The sequence below is a fragment of the Talpa europaea genome (genome assembly GCF_964194135.1).
Source record: "Talpa europaea genome assembly, contig: HAP1_SCAFFOLD_60, whole genome shotgun sequence".
In the NCBI taxonomy this organism is placed as follows: Eukaryota; Metazoa; Chordata; class Mammalia; order Eulipotyphla; family Talpidae; genus Talpa; species Talpa europaea.
The window spans coordinates 249,715-276,406 of NW_028168043.1; the positions used below are offsets into that span (position 1 = coordinate 249,715).

Here is a 26,692-nt window from a genome sequence, read left to right on the forward strand (position 1 = left end):
GGGCGGGGCCGAGCGCGGGGGCGGGGCCTCGCCGCCCCTGACTCTGGGCTGCTTGCAGAGATGGAGCCGGAGCGGGAGCCGGAGCCCGAGCCCGAGCCCGGCGCGGGCGAGGAGGTGGGACCCCGCGACCGCCGCTGTGTCCGCTTGGCAGAGCCCGCTCTACCTCGCCCGGAGCCGCCCCGCCGCGTGGGGCCGCCCGAGCCCAGGGCCGGTGCGGGTGCCCGGCGCGCCGCGGGCTGGGGCTCGGGCCGGGGGCCGGGGCCCCGCTGGCGCCTCTGCCGCTGACCACAGGCCGCCCCGCCCGCAGGCCGGGCCCGGCGAGCCTGCCTCAGGGGCTGCTGCGCCCGCCGCGCCCGGCCGCCCAGGCCTGTCTGGCCCTCGCGCCCCGCATGGCCGTGTGTGGGCACCCGCAGGGGAGCAGGCCCCCGCCCGGCTGCCCTGACGGGGTGTGGACACAGCAGGGCGGTTTCTCCCCGGTGCTCGGCCTCGGCCTGGACCCCGGGAGCGGTAGCGCCCTAACCGTGGCTGACCCAGCGTCCGCACCCCCCACCGATTCCCCCTTCCCCCTCTTCCCCGGGTCTGGACTTGTGGTGCCCCGGCTCAGGGTGGGGCTCCAGCACCTCCGTCTGCTGCCCCTCTCCTGGCCCTGCCCTGCGTCTCCTGCACGGCCGTGCTCACGGCTGGGGGTCTGCGCCCTTCGGCCGGCCTCTCCCCAGCGCCCACATGACAAGAGGGTGCTTGGGTGGCCGCTGGGCCTGGTTGCCTGCTTTCTCCCTGTCCCCAGCCGTGTTCTTGCTGTGGGCAGCCCTGGCCATGCCCATCGTGGTCTCTGACCCTGTTGTCTTCTCCAGGTTGGCTTTTGCCTGGACACTGGCCTGTGGTCCTGGGGGCTGCAGCTGACGGAGCAGCACACACAGTCCCCCATGGTAACCACTCAGCCTGCCTCCGGGCGAGCGTGGCCTGGGGTCCCGGCCTGTGTCCCTGGGCTGCCCCTCGCCCGTGCCTGCCCGGCCCCGTCCAGGGAGGTGTGGGCTCTGCGGGGACCTTGCTGAGGGCCTTGTCTCCATCACCCAGCTGGCAGGGATGATGATTGGCGCCCTCCTGGCCCTGAGCCTGGCCCTGGCTGGCGTCACAGTCTTCTTTATGTACCGAAGGGCTAGACGCTTGCGTGAGTATCCTCCGGCTCAGGCTCCCACTGCGGGGAGGCAAGGCCCAGAAGGGGGGCGCTGGGTGGGCACCCGCGTCTGACCTCCTGGGGGCGCTCTGCGGACCTGACAGCCGTGACCGGCTCGTCGAGTCCAGGAGCCTCAGTCGCTCTAGCTTTCCGACTCTTCTCATGCATGGCTTCCGTCGGCAGAGATGCCACTCCCAGCCCCTCCGTGCCAGCCTCTCGGCTGGGCTCCTGCATCCACCCGCTGCCGTCTGCCCTGGGCCTGCACCTCAGTGTCCCGGCCACGGCGCCACGGCCCTTCTCCCTTGCAGGACAAGTGCAGCCTGCTCCGCAATACAGGTTCCGGAAGAGAGACAAAGTCATGTTTTACGGCCGGAAGATCATGCGAAAGGTAGCGGGGGCTGCTGGCGGCGGCCGTGCCCATCGCCCATGTGGCAGGGCTTGACAGGGCTGAGGCCCAGGCTGGTGCAGGGGGGTGGGGCGCCCCTGCCCTCCTCAAGGCATATGTGGTTCCAGCGCCAGGACTTGCTGGCTCTGCCGGCCCCAGGGCTGGGCTACGTCCGGTGAGGGGGAGAGAAGGCTGGCCCGGGAGGAACAACTTGGTGTCCAGCAGGTGCCGGGGCTGGTGGGATAGGAGCGTCCCCTCAGGTGGCAGCGGCGGCTCCGGGGCCTCTCTCTGGGGTCACGCTCTTCATAGGAAGCTGCTCCCCGTCCTGCAGGGCCTCCTTATCCGTCAGGGCTGTCCGTGAGGGGTTGGGCACCTGCTGGGGGACGTTGTCCAGGAGCTGGACCCGTGGAAGTGAGGGAGCATGATGGACTGGACACGGGGCACCGCCCACCTGGGGCAGGGGCTGAGCTGGAGTCTGGAGCTGACCTGTCACGCACCCCACCAAGGCCCTTCAGGCAGCTCAGGGCTCCTCGGGGGCAGCTCAGGGGGCAGCTCGGGACTCCTTGGAGGTGGATGCAGGCCCGGGCAGACGGGGGCTGGAGAAGCCTTGCTCCACTGTTAGGCTCCTCGGGAACCAGCTGACAGAGGAGGGTCACCTCCCCGCAGCGGGTAGCAGCTGGGCCCCGGGGACCGCTGAGCAGTGCGCAGGGTGGTCTATGCTTTGGCTGGGGGGATGGTGCAGCCAGAGCCAGGGATGAGGTCAGCATGTGGGCACCTGACAGCGGGCCTGACCGCTGAAGCTGAGCATGGGGTCCACAGGCTGCAGACTTAGCCTCTCGCTCTCGCTCTGCAGGTGACCACACTCCCCCACACGCTCGTGGGGAGCACGGCTGCCCCCAGGCAGCGGGTGAGGAAGAGAACCAAGGTGCTGTCTCTGGCCAAGAGGTACTAGAGTGTCCTTGTGCCCCACCCTGCCCACCCTGAGCTCCTTCGGGCGGCTCCACCTGTGTGTCCCCCACTTTGCAGGATTCTGCGTTTCAAGAAGGAGTACCCTACCCTGCAGCCAAAGGAGCCCCCACCCTCGCTGCTGGAGGCCGACCTCACGGAGTTCGACGTAAAGAACTCCCACCTGCCGTCGGAGGTTCTGTACATGCTGAAGAACGTGCGGTGAGAGGGGACGCGGGCCGGCGGCCGCAGCCGGGGCTCCCTGTGCCCCCACGCACCCCCCAAGGCCATGCACGAGCCCTCCGGTGGTGGGGGCTTGTCGGGCGTCTCCCCCACCCCCACCTCCCAGGGCCTCCTCCAGCTGCTCCCAGCCCTCGCCTGCCCAGCCCTTGCCCTCAAGGGAATGCAGGGCCGGCGTGGGAGGCGGCCGGGCTCAAAGCTGGAAGTCTGGGTGCCCCTCCATTGCTCCCCGACGCCTCTCCTCTAGTCGCCGCCATGGGGGGTGTCTCTTGGCTGCCACTGGGTGCGCCATGCTGCCTGACTTGGCCTCGAGCTCTGTGAGCCGGTGGGCAGCAGCTGACGGGCTTCCTTCTTCCTCGAGTCCCAGGCGCCTGCCTGGGGCCGGGTGCCCGCGGCTGTGGGGCGCCAGGGCTGGGGCGATGAGCCCACACTGCCTGCTGGAAGCCTGTGCTCTGGTGTTTCAGGGTCCTGGGCCACTTTGAGAAGCCGCTTTTCCTAGAACTCTGCAAACACATGGTCTTCGTGCAGCTGCTGGAAGGGGAGCACGTCTTCCGGCCGGGGGAGCCGGACACCAGCATCTACGTGGTGCAGGACGGGCGGCTGGAAGTCTGCGTCCAGGGCGCGGTAGTGGGGGCTGCCTTCTCCCCGCGTCTGCGTCTTAACTGCGGCGCGAAGCTTCCCCGGGACCTGCTCTGGGCATGGGGCCTGGGCAGGGGCGGGCTGTCTGGGGCATCTCCTCACAGCTGGTCATGGCCCCACGACCCCCTTGCCAGCTTTGCTCTGCCCCTCCGGACTCCGTCCCGTGGCCGAAGCGCCTGCCTCGGCTGGCAGAGGCACAGTGTTTGCCGCGGGGCCGGCTGGCGCCGCCCACGGGTGACTCTTCCCCCTCCCAACCACAGGATGGCCCCGAGACGGTGGTTAAAGAGGTGCCGGCTGGGGACAGCGTCCACAGCCTCCTCAGCATTCTGGACGTCATCACCGTGAGTCCCCGCGCGCCCCATGGGCCCACGGCTGGCGACTTCACACTCGGTGCCCCGCTCCCCGGGGCTCACACGGGGTCTACGGGCATGACATGGGCGGCCGGCGGGCAGGAACTGGGCAGCTCCGAGGGGCCTGACAGAGCCTCCCCGCAGGGCCACACGGCGCCCTACAAAACGGTGTCCGCCCGCGCCGCCGTCCCGTCCACCGTCCTGCGGCTTCCGGCGGCTGCTTTTCAAGGCGTGTTTGAGAAGTACCCCGAGACACTGGTCAGGGTGGTGCAGGTGGGTGCCCCCAGCGCGTGAGCGCCACCACGTGGGCCAGCCGAGGGCCACGCGGGTCCAGGAGACAGGCTCTCCGTGACAGCTGTGGTCCGTGGCCTCGGCCGGGCCAGACCCCGCCCCCCAGAGTCCTTTCTGTTTCACGCGTGTGGTGGAGCAGCCCTGGGTTCGCGGGAAGCGTCTTAGACGTGCAGGCCCCGGGCCGGCCCTGGGCGCGAGCGTTTGGCGTCTCCACAGATCATCATGGTGCGGCTGCAGCGGGTCACCTTCCTGGCTCTACACAACTACCTGGGCCTGACCACAGAGCTCTTCAACCCTGTGAGTGGCGCCCGCAGAGGTGGGCGGGAGCAGCCTGACCCTGTCCGCCCCTCCCCGCCCACCCAGGCCGCCCGCTCCTGCCTATGCAGCCCCTCCAGCAAGTCAGGACTGGCCGGGGCGAGCCCAGGGCCGTGGAGAGCAGCCCTTGCAGCTAGTCGGCCAGACCCCGTGTCCGCCTCTGGCCCCGAGGCTGCGGGCCGTGGTGTGGGCCCTGGGTTCCCCCGTGGCCGGCATGAGGCAGCCCCCTGGTCTCCAGGGGTGTGTAGTCCTCATCAGCGTCCTCTGCCGATCCCTTTGCTCTCTGCGTCACCCTTTCATCTCGGTGAGGCGACGGGGCCTCTCGCCCTTTGGCTGGCCTCGGCTCTGCCCGAGTGGCCGAGATGGCGGCAACGAGCCGTGTGCTGAGGCCACACGGCCGGGCACCTGTCCACGGCTGCTCCTGGGGCTTCCTTCCCATCTAGGAGAGCCAGGCCATCCCCCTCGTATCCGTGGCCAACGTGGCTGCTGGGAAGGCCCGGAGGCAGTCGGGCTGCGGCCCTGAGGAGCGGCCCCCGGACCCAGGTACCACCAGCAGGTCTCACCCCTTCCTGCCTCACATTGCCTCTTCCCCGGCTTCCTTGACTTAGCCCAGCCCGCCCCACCTTGCCCCTGTGTCCACTCACACCCTGTGGCCCACTCAGCCTAGGGAGCAGGCCTCCACCCCCGGCCCTGCCCTGCCCTTGCGGGCCCAGGCCTGGGGAACTGTGTTGTTTGCTGGGGGCGCTTCCCCCCTCCCCCGGTAACAGGCTGTGGCCTCGCTGTCCCTGGGGCTCTGCTGCTGCCTCCCAGTGGCCCCCAAGCGCAGAGGAGCCAAGGGCTGTGGACCCTGGCCAGTCTCCCTAGAAACGCACGATGGCGGGCCTCCCCGGTGGCGCAGCGGTTGAGCGTTGGGTTGCGAAGCTGCCCGCAGTCTCTGCTGCACCAGTTCAATCCCCAGCTGCTCCCCGGTCACCGGAGGAGGGTCCGCAGTGGCGCGCAGACCTCTCCTGCCGCCCGCCGCTCCCCTCAGCAGTGTCCTTCGGTCCTTCTGCCTGCTCTGCCCCCCCCACCCCCCGCTCTGGCTCTGGTGAATCCTCTCACCCTCCCGCGCTTCTGACTGTACCCAGGGCTTGTGTAAATAAATAAATAAATCTTTAAAAAAAAAAGAAAGAAATGCACCTTGGGAAGTGGGTCCCGCCTCTTGCCTGAGCCTCTTGACACCAGGCAGCGTTGGGGCCAGACCCTGGCGTGGGCGGGTACCTGGGCTGGGTGGGTGGTACCTGGGGCCACCAGAGTCATAGGGCGGGCACCCTGAGGTGGGTGGTATGCATGGGGGGTGGGGGCCCCCGATGAGGCTCATCCCTACCCGGCAGACCGAGGGGGCAGCCGTGCAACAGCCTCAGCACCGCTGCTGAAGAGGAGCCTCTCCGTCCCGCTGCCCACAGTGCACGAGGAGCCCGTGGATGCGCTTGGCCAGGCCCTGGCAGGTGAGGCCTCCTCAGACGTGGGCCGGGCCCAGCACCTCCCGCCTGTGCAGGCGAGCTGGGGTCTGGGTGCCCCGGCCCAGGCTCCCCCTCGGCCTCCTGCAAGTCAGGACTGGCCGGGGCGAGCCCAGGGCCGTGGAGAGCAGCCCTTGCAGCTAGTCGGCCAGACCCCGTGTCCGCCTCTGGCCCCAAGGCTGCGGGCCGTGGTGCGGGCCCTGGGTCCCCCCAGGACTGTGTGCCGGAGGGCGTCTCCTGCCCCACTGGCTCTCTGGCCACACCCTCAGCCTGCGTCCACCTGCCGCAGCCCCTACCCGGCTGCCCGCGTGGGGCCTTCCCCACAACTGCCCCTTCCCCACCCTACCCGGCACCGCCCCGCGCCACCCCCAGTGCCCTCTCGGTCTGGACACCAGCTATGGCTGCGGGCCCTGTGCCGGGTGGGGCCGTCTGTGTGCTGTCCTCTGGGGCCACCGTGCTCACCCTGACACTCGTGGGCTCGGGATGGCCACAGCGCCCTCGCTGCCGAGTGGCGCCTGCCCTGGTGTCCAGTGCAGCTGCTACGTGACACCGGCCGTCCAGCCTGCAGCACCAGCAGCCAGCCCACCCCCTGCAGCCTTCGAGCCCTGCGCGCCTCCCTCCCCCGGCCACCCGCCCCCTCACCGGCTCCCGGCCTGGGGGCCGCGGGCACACGCCGCGGAGTGGCCCGCGCGTGGCTCGGCCGGAGCCCAGAGCGCAGGCCCCGAGCCCCCTGTGCCGGCAGGTGCCCCCGCGGACCCGAGGGCGACGTGCCACGGCGCCAGGGCGCCCCCGCCCGCAGAGGAGCGCCCCGCGAGCGGCGCGGCGAGCAAGGTGGGCGCCCTCCGCCGGCTGCGCCCCGCGCCCCCCGCCCCCCGCCCCCCGCGGCGCCCACGTCCACCTGCCCCCCTTGTCCCTCAGGCCAAGAGGAACGTGGTCGTCGCCGAGACGCCCTCCGCCGTCTTCCGCTACTCGGAGCGGAGCCCGGGCCCGGCCGCGGGCAGCAGCGGCAGCGCGGACGCCATGCTCAGGGCCGCCAAGGAGGACCTGCTCACGCTCATGCAGCTGGACGTGAGTGGCCGCGCGCCCCGCGCCCCCCGCGCCCCCCGCGCCCCCCGCGCCCCCGCGGCCCCGCGGCCCCGCGCCCCCGCGCCCCCCGCGCCCCCGCGCCCCCCGCGCCCCCCGCGCCCCCGCGCCCCCCGCGCCCCCGGGCCCCCTTGCCCCCGCGCCCCCCGCGCCCCCTTGCCCCCGGGCCCCCTTGCCCCCGCGCCCCCCGCGACCCCGCGCCCCCCTGCCGCGGCGCCTGCGCCAAGACCCACGGGCGGGGCGCTTCCAAGTGGGGGGGGCGCCTGGGGCCGGGGCCGGGGCGGGGCCTGCTCCCCGGGGGGGCTCCAGGCTCCTCCCCGCGCCCCCCTCGCGGCCGCCTCGGGACCGGTGGCCAGGGCTGTCCGCGCCGGAGACGCGGCTGCCTCCGTCCCCCGGCGCGCTCGGGGCTGCGCGGCTCTGCTCCTCGGCCGGGCCGGCGGGGCGCTGCGCGGGGGGGGGGGCGGCGCCGCTAGGCTGCCGCTTCACGCGCTGCGGGCAAAGGCCCTTCGGGGCCGCCGCTCCCGCCGGCTCTGCCGAGAGCCCCGCGGGGTGGCCCCAGCGGGTCCGCGCCCGCCCCCGCTGCTCGGGGGGCCGCGCAGGGCCGTGTCCAGCTGCCGGGCCCGCGCGGCCACCGCGGTGTCGCCCTCGCCCCCGCGCGCCCCGCTCCCCGCGCCCCGGGCCTCTGCTCTCCCCCCACGGCCCTGGGCCCACGCCGCGTTCTGCTCCGAGGGCCGCGTCCAGCGCGCGGGCCGCCCAGGCGGGCGCCTTCCCGGTCTGTCCAGGCCGCGGGGCTGCGTCCCGCCTGTGGTCACTTGTGTCCTCGTGATCGTTCCACATACGGCAGGGCCCCCGGGCGCGGGGCCGTCGCGGCACCACGGAGCCATGGCCACCCGCGGCGGCCCGAGTCCATCGCTGGCCCGGGAGCTGCCCACAGGGCGCGGCAGACCCTCCCGTCGCCCCGCTGCCCCCTCAGCGAGGATGTCGGTCCTTCTGCCTGTGCTGCTCCCCGCTCTGTCTCTGGGGAGCCCTCGCACCCCCGCGCCTCTGGCCTGCACCCAGCGCCTGCACACAGGAACCTGAAACGCGTCCCGCTCTCTCCAGACTCCTCGCAGGCCGCCGCGCTGTGCACGAGCCGGTGTCAGCCCCATGTGTTTGGGGGCTTTCCGGCTGCTTCCGGCATCGAGCCGGGTTTCACAGCGGCGGTTGTGTGGCTTCTAGTGCCTGTAACTGACCGAGGTGTGTTTCACGGCCCAGAGCGTGGCCGGCTGGCGAGTGCTCCTGTGGCCGAGGAGGTGTGTCGCGGCTGGACGAGGCCGTTCTTGGCTGTCCAGCACGCGGGGGCGCCTGGTGGCGGGGTTGGGGTGCGGTCGTGGCCACGCCAATGGGGTCGCGCTCTCCTCACAGCCGCCTTCCTCCCGTCCGGTGTTTCAGCGCTGCCGTGAGGCGCCCCCACATCAGGGCTTGCGTTTCTTCCTGGGGAGTGGACCCCTTCCTGCGTGCGGTGACCCCTTCCCGCGCGTCCATGCCGCTGCTCCGCCCTCCCTCTGGCTGGCCAGGTGCCCCGGCCCGCACGCCCCTGGCTCTGTCTTGGCGTCTTTCGTGGCTCCTGGGCCGGCTCGGGCTCCCTGGCCTGCTCACGTCTCCCAGGCTCTCAGCGCACCCGCGTGTTCGGCCCCTGAGGGTGATGCAGTCGCTGATGCCGACTGGCTCCGGTGCCTTCCGCCCTGTCCTCTGGTCCTGTCCTTGTCTACGACTCTCCCGCCTGCCCTCTGCAGTTTAAACCGAGCACTTTATGGGGCTCTGCCCTTCCCTCAGGCTGTTGGTCCCTCCCTGCTTTACCCGCCTCCAGCGGCTGGGCTGCCCGTGGCTTGCAGCCCTCGTCTCCCATCAGCCCAGCCCACTCCACATGCCCCGCGCTGGCCCTACAGAAAGGAGGCAACGCCGGGGTTCCAACGGGCTGCTCCCCAGGACAGCAAAGACTGGCTGGACACCAGGACCGCCCAGCCTCCATGAGCAGTGGGGCTGGCATAGCCTGGCGTCCCCGGTGGGCGAGCACTGCCCTGTGCTCGGCGGCCCCCGCTGGGGCCGGCACTCCTGTCCGCGGGACCCCTCACCTGACTGTCCGCCAGCGGCCCTTGCTCTGGAGTGAGCTGGTCAGTGGGCATGTGGGAGCCCTTCTAGCCAGTCAGAGGCCGAGGAGGGCCTGGAGCCTGGCCCTGCAGCCATGTCAGGCCGCTGCTTGCTGTGTGGGAGGCCGTGGGGTTTCTGCCACCGTGGGCCAGCCAGGCCCCAAGACCCCAGGGAAGGCTGATGCTGTTGGCCGCTGTGGGCGCCACAGTGTCCATGTGTGGAACCAGTTTCCCTCTAACACTGCGCAGCCCTGTGTGTAGTGTAGGCCCTCGGGACAGCCCCTCGGCCCCTGCCCGCCTGGGCCTGCTCTCCCGGCACTTAGGCGCGCCGCACGGTCAGAGGCGAGGCTGCCTTCGCTTTCAAGAAGCTTCCTGTCCCCTCAGCCACATGCACGACCAGCTCGGTCCCGCCCCCTCTCGTCCCGCTCCTGGGACCCCTCTGGCTGCGGGCGCCCCTTCCTCGGAGCCGCCCCGGCGCTGGTGAGGCGGGTCTGCTGCCCGGCCGGCAGTCTATGTCGGGAAGGTGTTTGTTCCGCCCGGAAGGGCTACTCTGCAGGGTGCAGAGCCCGGCCTGGGTTCCCGGCACTGGGGATGTTTCTCACCCCCTTTGCTTGGAGACTCTGGGAGAGGCCAGAAGTGACTCCTGCTGAGTCTCCGCTCTCGGAGAAGGTCTGCACTCTGGTTTCCGGGCTGTGCTGCCTCTGGCTCTCTAAGGCTGGGCTGGGCAGTGCTGGGCCCACTCAGGCTGCTCTTGCCTGGGGCTGGGTGTGTGACGCTGGCTCCTGCTGCCCCCCCATCCTGTGTCCACCCCGGGTCCATGCACCACAATGTCTATGCTGCCCCCCGGCCGGGGCGCCCTCTCTTGGCTGCCTGTCTGCTCTTCAGTGTGGGGATCTGCCGGGACAGACCCTCAGACACAGACGCGCCACCTCCGACAGGCCAAGGGCGCCCGCCGTGGGCACCTTCCCCCTCCATGCCCTCAGGGCTCTCCTCAGGCCGTATCTGGGCCAGGGTCAGCTGCTCCTGCACCGCAGCACTAGCACGTGGGCCCATGTGGCGTGGCTCTGGCAGTCGGGGGTACCCCTTGCCCTGACCGTCTCTAACATGTGCGGCCGGTGTCGCACACACCACAGCCCCGCGCTGTCCAAAACGAGGCGGCCTTGGCGGCCCCACTGGGAGGGACACGTGATCTCGGGGGTGATGGTCGGCTGGGGTCACTCGCCACTGGGGCTTGTGAAGGCCACCTGGGAAGGACCACCGGTTCCCGCGTGTTGCGGTTCTGCGCCCGTGGGGACCGTGGAGCTTCACCACGAGGCTCCTCCAGCCTCTGCAGCTGCTCTCCAGGACCAGCCGTCCCAGGCCGCTGCCCGGCGTCCTGTGTGTCCAGCACCCGCGTGGGCCCAGTGGCGTGCAGCAGGGGTGGCCCGCCGGCCTCTGGGGCCGAATCGCTGTCTCCCGGGTCACTGGCGGGGCACAGTTGGTGTGCCCTCACAGTGCCCACTCTGGTCTGCGGTATCTGGTTGTTCTGCCCGCACAAGCGGACCTGCGGGGTGCTGGGAGGGTCCTGTGTTCTGTGGCCGGTCGCCCTGCCCTGTGGCTCTGGGTCCGCCGCGCTCAGTGCCCCTGTGCCTGCTTGTAGGACCCCTCCCTGCTGGACGGCCGCGTGACACTCCTGCACGTCCCGGGGGGCACGGTGGTGTCAAAGCAGGGAGACCAGGTGAGCCCCACAGAGTAGGGGCACAGGCCGTGGGGCTCCCCCCCCCCCCGGCCCCGCTGTAGAGCCGTGCCGCTGACCGCCCGGCTCCGGGCCTGGGGCCTGCTGGCCGACGCCCCTCCTCTTGTCAGGACGTGAACATCCTCTTCGTGGTTTCGGGGCTGCTGCACGTGTACCAGCGGAAGATCGACAGCGAGGAGGACACCTGTCTGTTTGTGACGCACCCCGGGGAGATGGTGGGCCAGCTGGCCGTGCTCACAGGCGAGCCCCTCATCTTCACCATCAGGGCCAACAGGGACTGCAGCTTCCTCTCCATCTCCAAGGCTCACTTCTATGAGTACGAGCGGCCGCCCCCAGGCCCCTTCCCCACCGTGCCCCGCCCCGCCCCTCCCGGGCCTCGCCCTTCGCGGTCTCAGCTGGGGCCTGTCTGTGCCCAGCTCCACGTCCGCCGTGCGCAGACACTGCTGTCCTCAGCCTTCCCGCGTGCGGGGTGTGTCGGAGCCCGCCAGCCGAAGCTCCAGATTGTCCCCCGAATTGCTCCTAGCCACCCCCACCCCCTTCCAGACTGTGGGCCGAGCACTGCTCCCGCCATCAGCTTCCAGAAGCCCCCAGTATAGCGGCGCCGCCCCGCTCTGCCCTCGCCCTGGGTGCCTGTTGCAGCCCGCAGCAGGGAGACCGCTCCGCCCTGCTCCTGCGCTGGGGCCGCCTCCAGCAACTGCCTGGGCACGACCAGCCCACCTGCTGGCCGCCTCGCGGGGCCTTCTCTGCGGCCTCTCAGCCTCCCCTTGAGCTTGCCTGTCCCGAGGGTCGGTGGCTGATGGCCCCTGGGCCCCGCCCCGCCCACGGTCAGCCGGTCTGTGCAGCCTGGCCCCCGCTGCTGGGCTTGTGGGCGCTCCTTGTGCCCGCGGGGGTGTCTGGGCAGGGGGCAGCGTGGGCGGCCGCCGCCTGGGCGCTGGCTGCTGCAGGCGTCTGGCCCGCCCGCAGGATCATGCGGAGGCAGCCAACCGTGGTCCTGGGCGTGGCGCACACGGTGGCCAAGCGCATGTCCTCCTTCGTGCGGCAGATGGACTTCGCGCTGGACTGGATGGAGGTGGAGGCCGGCCGCGCCGTGTACCGGTGAGCAGAGGCCCGGCCTGCCCTGGGTCGCCGCGGGGGGGGGTGCCCCGGGGCTGCGCGCAGGGGGGGGGCGGCCCTGCCCTGGCCGGCCCGGCGCGCTGCCCAGGCGAAGCGCCCTGAGTCCCCGCCGGGCCGGGCCTTGGCGGGAAGCCACGCCCGCGCTGAGCCCCCGCGCCGCCGCCGCAGGCAGGGGGACAGGTCCGACTGCACCTACATCGTGCTGAGCGGCCGGCTGCGCGCGGTGGTCCGCAAGGAGGACGGCAAGAAGCGCCTGGCGGGGGAGTACGGCCGCGGGGACCTCATCGGAGTGGTAGGGGGCCCGCGCCGCCCGCCCCCCCCGCCCCCCCCCGCGCCCCCCGCCCCCCCCGCGCCCCCCGCCCCCCCCCCCCGGCCCCGCCACGCCCCCGCCACGCCCCCGCCACGCCCCACACCGGCCCGCCACGCCCTGCGCCTCCGCTGGCCCCGCCCCACGGCCCCACTGGCCCCGCCCCTCCGCTGGCCCCGGCCCCGCCCCCGCCTGCCTGGCCCCGCCCCCGCCCCGCTGGCCCCGCCCCGCCCCGCCCCTGAGCTCCTTCCCGAGTTCTGGGCGTGGGTCAGGGCCGAGGGCTGGGGCGGCCCCGGCTTGACCGCGGCTTGGCTCGTGCTGTCTGGGGGCGCGGCCCGCCCTTCCGTCACCCCGTCTTGCCGGCCCCCACGCGCGCGGGCGGCCCAGCAGGCGCCTCTCCGCAGGTGGAGACGCTCACGCAGCAGCCCCGAGCCACCACGGTGCACGCCGTGCGGGACTCGGAGCTGGCCAAGCTGCCGGCCGGGGCCCTGACGTCCATCAAGCGCAGGTACCCGCAGGTGAGTGCGCTGCGGGCGCGGGGCGCCTGTGCGGGGGGCGGCCGGCCTGCGGCAGGGCTCAGGCCAGGGAGCGGCCCGCCCCGCGCGGGGACTCGGCCGCCCGTCCGTCTGTCCACGCCGCCCTGCTGCTCGCGCCCGTTCCCGCCCCTGGGCCCGGGGCGGGCGGCTGTCCCGGTGGCCCTTGGCTGGGGGTCTGTCTGCCTGGGCCCTGGTGCCTCGCGGGGTGCTCTCTGCGCTGCTCCCTCGGGCCCTCCAGGGCCGTGTCCAGCCTTTCCCGGTTAGGAAATGACCGCTTTGCAGGTTAGATTTCCCTTAAAAGCACCGTCAGCGCGGGCGGTTCTGCGGGGCTGTTTCTGAGGCCCTTCTTTTGGAGAACATGCGGGTCGGCGGTGAACGCTTTGATCCGGCTTGGCCTCCGAACGTGGGAAGGTTGTGCATGAGAGGAGACGACTGCATGGGACCCGGCTCCGCGCTGCCCGCGTTCGAGGGTCTGGGCCTCCCTGCTGCGCGGCCTCCAGCGGGCCGCCCGAGGCGGGTCAGGCCTGCCAGGCAGACGCCTTGCTCTTCTGCTCTGGAGGCTGAGCCGTTGTCCTGCGCAGCTCTTGCTGTGTCACACCCCAGAACCGGCTTCCTTGCCTGGGGAGAGGGCCCCAGCCCGGTGTCTTGGGGCGCCCAGGGCCCACGGGCTGGTTCGCACAAGCAGGCCCATCAGTGTGGCGGGCAGCGCAGGTCCCCATGCAGCTGCCGCAGGTGTCCCAGGCTGGGTGGTCGGAAGTACCCCTGCCCTGCCCGGGGTGCCCCTGCTGCTGGCCGCCGGCCCCAGGTGACAAGAGAGGCAGACCTTGCCCTCACAGCTACCCCTGCCCAGGACCCATCCCCAGGGGCCAGGCCCCGCCCTTGCAGCCCTGAGCCTGAGGCTCTGCTGCCCAGGACCTTCCCGCTTCTGGGTTGCAGTGTTGCGGGGTGTGGCACGGGGTCTTTGTCTTTGCCCCCAGGTCGTGACTCGGCTGATTCACCTTTTGGGAGAGAAGATCCTGGGCAGCCTCCAGCAGGGAACTGCCACAGGTGGGGCATCCTTCCGCTGCAGCCCTGCCCCCCCACCCCAGGAAGACCCGGGGTACCTCTGGGCGGGCCTGTGGGGCACCTGCGACCTGGTATTGCTGGAAGCGCTTGGTGGCACAGATCTGAGCGGGCGGCCCTGGTACAAGTAGGCCGGGCTGTTCGGCCTGGGGCCCGTCCCGCCTCTGAGGGGCCCAGCCCAGAGGGCACTTCAGGACTGGGGGGGGGGGGGTCGGTTCGGGCTGCCGTGCCAGCAGGGCCTGCAGGGCTCCATGTGCAGCAACTCCAATGCCTTTCCTGCTTCTTTGCTCACCCACCTGTCACCATCTGGCTCTGTCTGTGGCCCCTGGGGTGGCCCCTTTGCGGCCGAGGTGTACGCTGACTTGGGGGTGGGGGGCAGCAAGCCTGGGGCATCGGCCCCTCGACCCGCCTTGTCCAGATGAGCACGCCGGCAGGCATGCAGGAGGGGCTCTGGCACAGGTGTCCGCCTCGTGTTGCTCTCGACTGTCTGTGGCGGCGGCTGCCCACATCCCTGCGCAGGCCCCTGCAGTGTGGAAGGCCGCTTGTGGGGACGCGTGGCTGGTGCGTCAGGTTGTGGCTGCCCGTGTTGCTTTCTGCTGCCCCTTATTTTGCTGTCCTTCCGAGTTACTTGAATGTTCCATCTTATCAGTCGGCATCTTCCCGAGTCCTTCCAGGGGTGACTGCTGTCCATACCGGCTGCCTGGTGTCCTAAGGCTAGCGCCCGCCACACAGTGAGCAGACCCTGGTGGCTGCCCACACTCACCTGAGTCTTGCTCGGCTGGGCCCTTCCGTGCTCGGGCTCCTGCATGCTGGGCGTAGGCCCTGGTGCCCACCCTCCTCCCCACAGGCAGCCATGGCCACAGGTCACCCGGGGATGCCTGTCGTGAGCCCCTGGGGCCAACACAAAACCCTCTGCTGCTTTGCAGGTCATCAGTTTGGTCTGCACAGTGCGGGCAGCAAGTGGGACACGGGAAACCCGGCCAGCAACCTGTCCACAGTGGCCATCATGCCAGCGTCTGAGGACGTGCCCCTCACAGCCTTCGCCCTGGAGCTCAAGCATGCCCTCAGTGCCATAGGTGAGCCACCGACACTGCCCCCCACATACACAGCGAACACTGCCTGCCTATGCTCCAGGGCTCGTGGGGCCTGTCCATGTGAGAGGATACTCCATCAGGCGTCCCTGCTTATCTCGATGTACAGCTCCTGGCTGCCCCTCCAAGATGACTGGGGTGTCCCAGAGGAGATGGTGCTGGGGCACGTGCAGAGGGCCCAGGCAGCAGCTGCACAGCACTGGCAGGGGCCCGGCTGGAGTCCTGAGCGGGGCTGTGGGCTGGGGGCATGGCCTGGTGGTTCACTCCCAGGCCCAGGTCATCCGTGTGTCGGAGGGTCTGGGAACCTGGCAGAGCGCCCTGCCCTCGGGGCCTTGGACGTGAGCACCGCAGTGCGCACAGGAGATGGGTTTCCTGCTGGACGGGCAGGGGTGTCTGCAGAGGAGACACAAATGCACGTGACTGTCATGGAGCAAAGCTGTGACGGGGTGACACCGCAGACACAGCTGAAGGTCCAAAACGGCTTGCAGAATTGACAGATGCCACCGCCAATGTTTAATATTTAAAAGCTACTCTAGGGGGCGCAGGAAAATCAGTCCCAAAGTGAAAGTCTGAACTGCAGGCGGCAGTCAGCGCCCCCCTGGCCCCAGGCAGCTTCGTGGCACATGCTCCAGGGGCCAGAGGTGCCTTGGTCCTCCCTGGCCTGGCCGGTGTGTCCCTGGGCCTCTCAGGGCTGCAGTGAGACATGTGGCTTCTTAGAAGCTGATTCGTTTCCTTTTTAAAAAACAGCTTTTCCCCTGCAAATAGTTATAGACTCACAGAAAGAGGCAACAGTACTGAAGAGAAATCCGCCTGTCAACATGCTGGACTGCGCTGGCCAGTAGGGACGCCGCCCCCAGGGCCTCCCCGCAGCCCCTGCCATCCCAGAGCCGGCGGCTGTGTCCAGAATGGGCTCGCTGCTTGCACGGTGCGCTCGGCCCCTTTGCCGCTCACCGTGGAAGGGCTCTGGGCCTCCAGTCTGGGGGTGGCCCAGCAGAACTCTGTGAGCACCTGTGTCCGGTCCGTGCGTGGTCTCGGGGGCTCTGACGGCCGATGCGGGGCATCCGGGCCTTCCTGGCCAGGGTGCTGGGCCAGCCAAAGACCCTGTGGGGAACCTGACTCCATTCCACGGTGGTGTGACCAACGTGCGTCCCGGCCTGCGGGGAAAGGCGAGGCTGTGGTGCTTACAAGAGCCTCCCTGCTACCCCAGCCCCTTGGCCGCCTGGCCTCTCCTGTGGCTCCACCTCAAGCCACTTGTGGCAGGTGCCTGCGGGCCCTTTTATGCACCACGTGCTTCCGGGCTCGTGGAATGGACCAGTCAGGTGTGAGCTATGAACTGATTGGTGCTAAATGGTCCAGTCAGCCACAGGACTGAAAAAAACGGTCCAGTCAGACTTGTGGGTGGGGCACCCAGAGAGAGGATATAAGCCAGGGTCAGTGGTAGAGAGGGACATACGGTTGCAGCCTATAGGCCAGTGCTGTCCAGAATCCTGGTGACCAGTGGCAACCATCCCTACTAGCCAGTGCTGTCCAGATGCCTGGTGACCAGTGGTGACCATCCCTACTGGCCAGTACTGTCCAGACTCTTGGTCACTGGTGGTGCCCATCCCTAAAGGCCAGTGCCATCCAGTGTGTTGACAAGCGGACGGCACTTTGCTTACTTCTGAACACGGTGACACAATCTGGGTGAGGCCACTTGTGGCCACAGTGAGCCCTTGTCCCCTGTGTAAGCCCCAAGGTGGTAATTCCTGGAGCCCAAGGCTTCCTGCAGTTGCGTGGGTGGCCTGACCTTTGTCGGGCCCCAGCCTTTGGTCAGCCACAGCCCATAGAATTAAGAGCTTATTTTTTCAAAAGACATTATTGAAAGAATAAAAGAGGAAGCAGAGGAGCCTTGGTGCGGTGTCAGCCTCCAAGAAGGCCTCCAAACTCTGGGAAGGACAGTGCCCCTCAGCTTCCGGGCCTGCGCCGGGTCGTGGCCCTAGCCCTCAGCTCCACAGTCAGCAGGCTGGACCCTGAGCTGCAGGGGAGCGGTGGGGGGGGGGGCGCGACAGTGTGCCCCAGCTGGAGGGGACCCAGCCAACCTCCCGGCCTGGTTGCGGGGAGTCTGCCTCTGCCATTTTCAGACCCCCCCACCCCGCCCCCACAGTCTCAGGCGCCACTGGGACCTTCTTGCTCATTTGGAGACGGGACTTAATTCAGAGAGGCCGTCCCTGTGCCCGGTGGGCTGGGTGGCTGCTCTCCCGGCTACAGTGCCCGGGCCTGCTTCTGCACTGACCAGGCCTCCTCAGGTGGAGAGCGCTCGGTCAGCCCAGCGGCCCTTCCGCCCCAGCTGGGCGTGCCGCTCGCTGCTGTCCAGAAGAGCCAGCCTCCGTGAGTTCCCTGCCCTCGCCAGGCTGCACTCACAGGCCTGCTGGTGCAGAGGTGGACCCAGGCCACATGCCGTCCATGCTGTGCTTCCAGGCCCCGCCTTGCTGCTGACCAGTGACAACATTAAACAGCGTCTGGGCTCTGCTGCTCTGGACAGGTGCTGCCGCCTCGGAGGGGACAGATGGGAAGTGTGCCCACATCTGCCCCGCACCGGCCCCTGTTGGCATGCCCACCCGCGCCCTGTCCGCACCCACATCTGCACCCCATCCTCATTCTCCTTGTCCTCACCCTCTGCCCCTGCAGCTGTGCTGTGGCGGGGAGGTGACGGCCAGGGTTGTCAGCCTGTTGTCTCCCCTGGGGCCCGAAACCTTTGTCGCCGGTGGCGGCAGCAGCCCCTGGACCCACAGAGAGACCCCACACCCCAGCCCTGCCCCAGCTCGCCCTGGCCCTGGAGCACCCACAGGGTGGGGCAGGGTGGTGGGCGCTGGCCTTGGCACCGCTCCGGGGATGCCAAGCCAGGCTCCTGCCTTGCAGCCTCCACGAGTACCGGCTGTCCAGCTGGCTGGGACAGCAGGAAGATGTCCACCGCATTGTGCTCTACCAGGCAGACAGCACGCTCACGCCCTGGACGCAGCGTTGCATACGGCAGGCTGACTGCATCCTCATTGTGGGCCTGGGCGAGCAGGAGCCCACCGTGGGCGAGGTTTGCGGGGGGCCTGGCGGGCCTGTCCAACACTGCCTGGGTCCCTGCTTGTGCGCCCCACCTCCGCGAGCCAGCCAGTGGCAGCAGCCCCCTCCCCTGCAGCTAGCCGAGGCCGAGTGCCAGCTCCGCCCTAGGCCACGGGCAGCAGCCACATGGCCTCAGGGCGCTGCATCCCATGGCTGGTGCCATCCCCGCTGCGCTGGGTGCAGCCCGGGCCCCCCCAGTTCTGCGCAGCCCCAGCTTTATGGTGGGGGCCGGAGCCCGTGTGTCCTGCCCGCTGTCCCCCCTCACCTATGGCCCCTCATCCTGGGCAGCTGGAGCGGATGCTGGAGAGCTCGGCCGTGCGCGCGCAGAAGCAGCTGGTCCTGCTGCACCGGGAGGACGGGCCAGCCCCTGCCCGCACTGTGGACTGGCTCAACATGCGGGGCTGGTGCTCCGGCCACTTGCACCTCCGCTGCCCGCGCCGCGTCTTCTCCCGGAGGAGCCTGCCCAGGCTGGTGAGGCCCGGCTGGGCAGGGTGCCCGGGGCTGGCGCTGGGCTCAGCTCTCCCCTCTGCGGGGTCTGCTGCTCTGGCAGAGCCCGCCAGACCACAGCGCTCTTCTGGTGGCCTGGAGACTGGGCTGCGCAGGGGCAGCACCCGCCTAGCCATGCTCGGTGGGCCAGGGTCGGGTCCAGGGTGGCTTCAGCCAGGGCCTGGGCTTGGCTGCCTTAGAGCCCAGGGGCATGTGGCTCGGCCTCTGCTCCTCCCGCCCACCCATGTGCTCTCTGCGGGGTCCCTTGAGCTAAGGGGGGCTGCCTTTGGGGTGTGGCCCAGGTGGCTTTCGGACCCAGGGCTCTCTGCGCCCTTGGGTGGGGAGGGAGACCGGCGCTCAGGGCAGGCGGTGGGGCCCCGCGGGGCGGCCCCGCCGACCTGGGCCTGCCGCACCCTCGCAGGTGGAGATGTACGAGCGGGTCTTTCAGCGGGCCCCAGACCGGCACTCGGACTTCTCCCGCCTGGCACGCGTGCTGACGGGCAACGCCATCGCGTTGGTGCTCGGGGGCGGAGGAGCCAGGTGCGTGCGCCCCTCCCACGCGGTTCCCGGGCAAGCATGACTGTGTTGGCACCCGCGGTGGGCGGGGAGACCCCAGCCCCGCCCCCTGCCGGCGCGGCCCCCCCCAACCCACTCCGGCCCCAGCCCCGCGCAGCGCGCGCCCCGAGCGCCCACGCGTCCGCCCCTGAATGCTCTGCTCTTGCCCTTGCCAGTCCTCCCTCTGGGCGGCAGGTGAGTCTCTCCGTTCTGTGTGCGGCTCGTGGGGGACGGGCGGCCGCGCTCTGCCTGCGGCCGGTGCCTCTTGTGCCCCAGCTTCCTCTCAGATGTGCCCGCCTGTCCCCAGCTTGTTAGAGAAGGGCGCCCGGGCAGAGTGGGAGCCCGGGCACCGTGCCAGGCCAGGCTGCCCAGGTGCGGGAGGGGCACTCGTTGCGGGAGGGAGGACAGGCCTTGGGTGGCCCCGGGCCCCTCTGCACGCTCGCTCCGCTCGGCGTGTGGGCCCTGCAGGCGCCGGCCACCTCTCCCCCGTGTCCGGCAGAGGTGCCTGGACGTCCCTCTCTGGACGGCAGGAGGACGCGACCCCGCAGGGTGTTCGCCGCGGTCACCTGCACACGCCCCAGCCCGGCCCAACTCCCAGAGGCCGACGCTGGTTGGGGGGCTCCAGCAGCCCCGCAGGCAGGGCCCCGCCGGCTGATGACAGCTCCTGTGCTCGGTCAAGAAGTGGGTGCCGTCCCCCCCGGGTCCCGCCCCAGCCGGTCCCGGGCCCCCTCCCAGCGTGCTCGCTGCTGGGGCCGCGCAGCGCTGCTGGGCGAGAGCTGTCCGCCCGGGCCCTCCCTGTGGCGCAGGCCTGGCTGGACCGGGTGCGGGGCCTGGGGTCAGGGGTCTGGGGCGGGCCGGGCGGGGCACTGTGCCCTGGGCTTCCCACGCGCACGGCCCGCCCCCTCTGCCGGCCCGCGTGTCCACCCTCAGCCGGCCGTGGAGCGCCCCCTGCCCGCGCTCGGAGGCCCCTGCTCGCGCTCGGTGGGCCCCGTGGCACCGGCAAGCCCCGGGTGTCGTCAGCCGGCCGGGACTCGCAGGCCCAGGCGCCCGCTGGGTCCGGCCGCGCCCGGCCCCGCCCCCTGCTGCTGGCCGCGCCACGGAGTCGCCTGGGCCTCGCTGGGCCGCCGTCCCGGGAGTGCCCCTGTCGTGCGCCCTGGGTCCCCCCACCTCGCCCATATCCTGGGCCAGGTCCCCTTTTCTTGCTGCGCCCAAGTCTGGCCGAGTCCATGCTCTCCGAGATTCTCAAGAGGAGACACACGGGATGTCAAAGCCCAGGGCCCGTGTGCAGGGCGGCGGCCCGACCCCAGAAGGCGGCTGCAGTGGACATCGGGGAGCAGTGACTCCCTGGGGGTTTCATGGCCGCCTCCCCCAGGCTGCTGCGGAGCAAGGCCTGTTCCTCCTGGGCCTCGGAGCAAGCCTGCTGACCCTTGCTCTGGGCCGACCAGACATGCCTGGTGTAGCTGTACCCCTCACGCTGGGCAGGGGCCGTTGGGCTGGTCAGCGTGGCCACTGGTCACGTATCTGCCCCAGGCCGGACCTCTCGGTTTCTTCCCACCCACGTTTCCCGTCTCAAACTTTTTGTCCTACTTCTGGGTAACTCCTCAGATGTCCTCCGACTGCCGTCACCTGCTAAAATTACTCTGAGTGCTTTTGCCGACTTTCCCCCGCTGGCCCACCGGTGCCTCGCTGGGTTTCTCGGAGCACGTCCGGCCTGCGGCCTGCCTCGCTGCCCTGGGCAGGCCTCCGGCTGGGGCGACCCATGCTGAGCCCGCTCTGTCCTGCCCGGCTCTGCGCGCTGCACCTGCCCACAACACTTGTGCTGTGTTCTGGGTCTGCTCGGAGGGTCAAAGCTGCTGTCCCCGTCCTGGGACAGCTCCCTCGAGGCCGCGCTGGCCTCCCATGCGCGAGGCGCTCCCTGGCCAAATGCTCCGGCCTATGCCTTACCTGCAGGGTGTTGGGGCACCGCCGCCTCTCCACCAGCCTGGAGGGTCCATGTGCTGGGCGCTGGCAGCTTGGTGGGTATGGGGCCCTGCATGGCCAGTGCCCACGCCAGCTATGCCTGTGAGTGCTCTGCTGGCCTGTGAGGGTGGCGGGCTCAGCATCCCCGGTTCAGCATGTGGCTGGTGGGCGCACTGGCCCTCACGCTGTCTGCACCTTGTGCGCCCCGCGAGGGCTTACGCTGAGCAGGGTCTGGCCAAGTGGCTCCGGTTTCTGCAGGGGCCTACTCCAGCACGCTTCCCTGCGGGGCGCGGAGGCTGTCTGCCTTTCCTCCAGCGAGTGCGAGTCTGGCGGGTACGTTGGGTCTGTCACGTTCATTTTTCTGTTTCTCCAAGACTGTGCCCTCGGCCCAGTTGCTGTGGTGCCGTCAAAGCCCCGGCCTGTGCATTGTGTGCCCTGGTGGCCCAGAGCTGCGAGCGGGTAGCTCCGGCAGCGCCAGGTGCACTGGCTGGTCTAGGCCCTTTCTGTGTGTGCTGTAGTGTCTGCCATCAGTGTCCACTGAGCGAGGCGCTGCGTGGGCTGGTGGGTAGCCTGGGGGTCGGGCTGCAGTGGGTGGAGCTAGTGTGGGGGTGGGGTTGCAGTGGGGGTGGGGCTGGCTTGGGGGGCTGGTCGGGCAGGCCCACCCTTGGGCTAATGAGGGCGGTGCCCGCGTCCTGCATCTCAGGACCCTGGAGGGTGAGCAGGGCCGGCTGGGTGCTCCACTCCGGCTCGGCGTGCCCAGGGGGAGGGCCGGGGAGGAGCGCGGAGTGGCCGTCCCTTCCCAGCCGGGGCCGCAGGGCGTGGGCGAGGCCGCTTGGCTGGTCACGACCGGGCCGCTTGGGGCCGTGCTGCGCCTGTGCGCCCAGCGCCGTCTTGTTCTCGCTGGCCTGGTGCGCTGTGTGCACCGTGTGGGGTTTGCCTTTGGTCTGTGCCTGAAACGCGTGGCCTTTCTGGACTGAGCGCCGCCCGCGCGGCTCTGAGCCTTCCCGAACGGGCTGGACTTTGTTCCTGCCCCAGTTTTCCCTCCTCCTGCCGGGCCCAGCGTCCTGGCCTGCGGCTGCCTGGCGCCCACGCGGTCTCAACCGCAGCCTGGTGTCCCGGCCGAGCTTTCCCTCTGGGCGGGCGCCGAGTGTGACTTTGTCTCCCGTGACCCCCGCGCCTTTTCCCCCGTGTGACGCTGCGCGCAGGAGTCTCCACGGGGGGCGCGGGGCGCACCCTCCTGTCCCCAGACGTCGCGCTGCGAGTCCAGAGCGCAGCGTCTTGGCGGCGGGCCGGGCCCCCTCGGGGCTCCGAGAGTGGGGCCGCGGGGTCGTCCTCTCCCGCGTCGCGTCCTTCGCCCACCGCGGCGCCGGGTGCGGACTGTCCTGGCTCCTGGGGCCGCGCCGGCCTCCTCCCGGGCCGGCCTCCCCGCCGCGCCCCGCGCCCCCCGCCCCCCGCCCCGCGCTGGCGGCCGTGGGCGAGCGGCCGCGGCGAGGAGGAAGGGGGCGAGGGCCGCGCCGGGTGCTGGCGGCCATCTGGCTTCCACGCAGGCAGCAGCCGCGGGCCGGTCCCCGCGAGGCCCTCCTGTGTCTGGCCGCGGGCTGGCCCGGGCCCTCCCCGCGGGGCCTGGGCCCGCCGCTCAGAGCACGCGCCCCACGCCCCGCGCCCCGCCCGCGCCCCCGCCCGCGCCCCGCCCCCGCCCCGCCCGCGCCCCGCGCCCCCGCCTCCGGCCGCCAGCGCCGTCCCACACTATTGCCTGGCGGTAGTGGCCGCAGCCCCCGCGGGCGGCTTCTGCCCCGCTCTCCGCCCCTCGCGGTGGGCACGGGGGGCGTGGCGTGGAGGGGGCGTGGCGTGGAGGGGGCGTGGCGTGGAGGGGGCGGGGGCGTGGCGAGGAGAGCGTGGAGGGGGCGTGGCGTGGAGGGGGTGCGGGGCTTGGCGCGGAGGGGCGTGGCGTGGAGGGGGCGGGGCGAGGAGAGCGTGGAGGGGGCGTGGCGTGGAGGGGGTGTGGGGCGGGGCGCGGAGGGGGCGGGGCGAGGAGAGCGTGGAGGGGGCGGGGTGTGGATGGGGGCGGGGCGCGGAGGGGCGTGGCGTGGGGCGAGGCGCCGAGGGGGCGCGCTGTGGAGGAGGGTCGGGGCGCTGCGCTGCTCCCGTGGGCGCTCAGCGCTGCGCTGTGCCCCCGGCACAGAGGCTGTGCCCAGGTGGGCATCATCCGGGCCCTGGCCGAGTGCGGCATCCCCGTGGACATGGTCGGAGGGACGTCCATCGGGGCCTTCATGGGCGCCCTGTACGCCGAGGAGCGGAGCTATAGCCAGACCCGGATCCGCGCCAAGCAGTGGGCCGAGGTGAGGGCCCCGGGGCCGCGCCTTCCTGCCGCGGTGAAGAGGGCAGCGTGGGGCGGTCCCTGCCGCTGAGGGTCAAGGGTGGCACCCATTCTTGCGGTCGCCTTGGAAACAGGGCGCCAACTGCGCTGGCGGCTCCAGGGCCCTGGAGGGGGTGCGGGGAGGCGAGGGCGGCTGCCCTGGGGTAGAGGCCACGGGGGCTCTGGCAGCTGGAGGCGGCCCAGGCGGCTCTCGGGGCTCTGCTTGCTCGAGCGGGACATTGCGGCTGAAACCGTGAGTGGGGCCGAAGCACAGGTCTCTCAGGAAGAGAAGAAAGAGGGTCGTCCTCTCAGGACAGAAGCTCCCAGCAAGGCCTGTGCCGGCGCAGCCCCGAGGACATGGCACAGGCACCCCCCTGCTCAGAGCCTTCTTACCAAAATGAGCTCCCCCACGGCAAGGCAGCTCAAGGACAGGCCCCGGGGGACACAAGGACAGTCTCTGCAGTGGCCACCAGGGCCCCGTCACCGCAGGCTGGCCGGTCCTTGCCCTGCCCTGCCCTGCCCCTACGGGTTGGGCCACAGTGGGCTCGCCGCCAGGTACCCTCTACTTGCGGATGCCCATGGGCTCGCACCCCACATGCGGGGTGGCGCTGCAGGAACTCCATGGCCAGAAGGCGGGCAGGCCATGGTGGTCTTCCCTGCGGCTGCCCCTGCGCAGCTGCCTGGGCACCTGCCCTGCCCCAGCAGGGCTGAGGCCTCCTCACAGAGGGGACAGCTCATCCCGTCTGAGGGCCCTGCAGCACCACAGGGCTCGCCCGCCATCCCCAGGAGGCTGCACTGCTCTTGGGCGGCTCCGCTCAGCTGCCAGCACTCGCCCCGCTGCTGGGACCCGGCTCCCGCCCGGGGGCCTCATTTGCACCCTGCTCCTCAGGACATGACGTCGATGGTGAAGACCGTGCTGGACCTGACCTACCCCATCACCTCCATGTTCTCAGGGGCCGGTTTCAACAGCAGCGTCAGCAGCGTCTTCAAGGACCGGCAGATTGAGGTGTCCTCCCCGGCAGGGGACACCCCAAGGGCCCAGGGGGCACTGCAGGCGCCCAGGACGCTCAGCCCTGCTTGGCCCCTTGCGCCCAGGCCCACGGTGGGGCACCGGGAGGCGGCCTCTGACCCTCTCCTCCACAGGACCTGTGGCTCCCTTATTTCACAATCACCACGGACATCACGGCTTCCGCCATGCGGGTGCACACGGACGGTGAGCATTGGGCCTGGGCAGGCCTGGCGACTTGGGATGGGCCCCAGGGGCCAGGCAGGCCCCGGGGTGAGGGGACTGGCATGTTGGGGGAGCGGAGGGCGCACTCAGGGCTGGGCAGGGCTCCCACGGCTGGAAGCAGGGAGGTACTGCCTGTGTGGGTGTCCTTGGCAAGGGCCTCGCTGCGCCAGGTCTCTGCAGGGCCCCCAGGCTGCCCAGGGGAGAACAGGCCACGTGGGCCCTTCCTTGCCCTGGGCTGGGTGACCACAGGGAGGGAGTGTATGGTGGACACCTCTGGCCTCTGCAGGCTCCCTGTGGAGGTACGTGCGAGCCAGTATGTCCCTGTCGGGCTACATGCCCCCCCTCTGTGACCCCAAAGACGGACACCTGCTGATGGACGGCGGCTACATCAACAATCTCCCAGGTACTGTGTGGCGGGGTGGGGGGGATGGGGGCAACCCTGGCCAGCGCCCTCTCTGGGCACTCCTGCCTGCACCGAGGGGGTCGAAGCCTGTGCACTGCCCGGCCCCACGTGGCCAGAGTGTCTGGCTCAGGTGGTCGGCTCAGAGGCGTCGGGACAAGGGCAGTGAGGGCCTGTTCTGATGCCATCGGGGGCTGACAGGCCACGGCATGTCACTGGCGCTCACCTGGGCAGCTCTGGCAGCTGCCCAGAGGCCTGGCCTGGGGGGCTCCGTGCTGCCCTAGATCCTGCCTGCCGTGGCGGTCACCAGGCCTGCGGTCACCAGGCCGTCTCCTCCCCCAGCGGATGTGGCCAGGTCCATGGGCGCCAAGGTAGTGATTGCCATCGACGTGGGCAGCCGGGACGAGACGGACCTCACCAACTACGGCGACGCGCTGTCCGGGTGGTGGCTGCTCTGGAAGCGCTGGAACCCGCTGGCCACCAAAGTCAAGGTGGGCGGTGCCCGGCCTCCTGCCCTCCAGCCTGCGGGGAGACAGCTTCCTCCTCCCTCCCCCACCCCCAGACCAGCTGGGGGAGGGGTGGGGCTGGGGACCCCGCCCCACACTGGTCCCCAGGCTGGGAAGACTCAGGGGAGGGGTGCGGGGTGCTCAGGAGGCGGCACCCACAGGTGCTGAACATGGCGGAGATCCAGGCCCGCCTGGCCTACGTGTGCTGCGTGCGGCAGCTGGAGCTGGTGCGCAGCAGCGACTACTGCGAGTGCCTGCGCCCGCCCATCGACGGCTACCGCACCCTGGACTTCGGCAAGTTCGACGAGATCTGCGTGAGTGCCCGGGGCGGGGTGGGCAGGCCCGGCCGCGCGGCCGCCGGTCACGGGCCTGCCGTGCGCGCAGGAGGTGGGGTACCGGCACGGGCGGACCGTGTTCGACATCTGGGGGCGCAGCGGCGTGCTGGAGAAGATGCTGCAGGACCGGCAGGGCCCCCGCAGGATGAAGGCGCGGGACGTGAGTGTGCGCGGCTGGGCCGGCTCCCCGGGGGGCCACAGAGCAGGGGGCGGCCCAGCCCCACGGCCAGCGAGGCCCGACGGCTGTCGCCCGCCTCGCCCCAGGTGCCCGCCTGCCCCAGCGCCTCCTTCACCGACCTCGCGGAGATCGTGTCCCGGATCGAGCCCATCGCCGCGGCCTCTGCGGACGGTGAGCCGGCGCCGGGCTCGCGCGCGGGCGGGGGCGTCCCGCGGGTTCTGGGGTCCGGCCCGCGCCCAGCACGGGCGCTGACGGCCGCCCCCGCCCAGATGAGTCCGACTACCAGACGGAGTGCGAGGAGGAGCTGCCGGGCGCGCCCCAGGACGCCTACGCCGACTTCCAGAGCGCCCCGGCCGCCGCGGGCTCCGACTCGGTGAGCCGCGGGCCCGCCCGAGCCCGGCTGGACGGCGCGCCCGCCTCCCCTGACGGGTCGTGTCCGCTTGGCTTCCAGGAGGACGAGCCGGCGCTGCGGCGGCGGCGGGACCCGCCCCCGGACCCGGACCCGCCCCGGGACGCCTCGGCCCCCGGGCGCGCTGACCGCGGCGGGGCGCGCTGACCGGTGCTCGGCGGAGACGGAGACCGCGCTGCAGCCTCGCGGGCGGCTGGGGGGCGGGGGGCTCTGGGCACCCCGTGCCAGCCCTGCGGGCGGCGCTGCTGCCGCGGAATAAAGGCGGAGCCTCGCACAGGCCGTGGTCCCTG

The 26,692-nt window shown here is 71.1% G+C and overlaps 1 protein-coding gene across 1 annotated transcript; it reads left to right on the forward strand.

The window, feature by feature from the left end:
* Positions 1-389: 389 nt before the first annotated feature.
* Positions 390-26,661, forward strand: PNPLA7 (patatin like domain 7, lysophospholipase; the record flags this gene model as incomplete). The annotated part of the gene is made up of 35 exons (XM_084259704.1): positions 390-605; positions 852-926; positions 1,075-1,168; positions 1,483-1,562; positions 2,413-2,504; positions 2,586-2,726; positions 3,209-3,368; positions 3,644-3,724; positions 3,878-4,006; positions 4,241-4,321; positions 4,783-4,882; positions 5,713-5,876; positions 6,108-6,257; positions 6,370-6,669; positions 6,757-6,906; positions 10,690-10,767; positions 10,896-11,101; positions 11,749-11,880; positions 12,067-12,190; positions 12,610-12,723; positions 13,719-13,788; positions 14,730-14,879; positions 17,352-17,415; positions 17,793-17,961; positions 18,276-18,458; positions 18,895-19,013; positions 23,170-23,326; positions 24,233-24,349; positions 24,487-24,556; positions 24,861-24,977; positions 25,317-25,465; positions 25,642-25,794; positions 25,865-25,975; positions 26,080-26,164; positions 26,263-26,661. The coding sequence occupies 35 exons, from the start codon at positions 390-392 to the stop codon at positions 26,547-26,549; spliced, it is 4,668 nt and encodes a 1,555-aa protein (XP_084115830.1). The 3' UTR covers positions 26,550-26,661.
* Between the last annotated feature and the right edge of the window lie 31 nt (positions 26,662-26,692).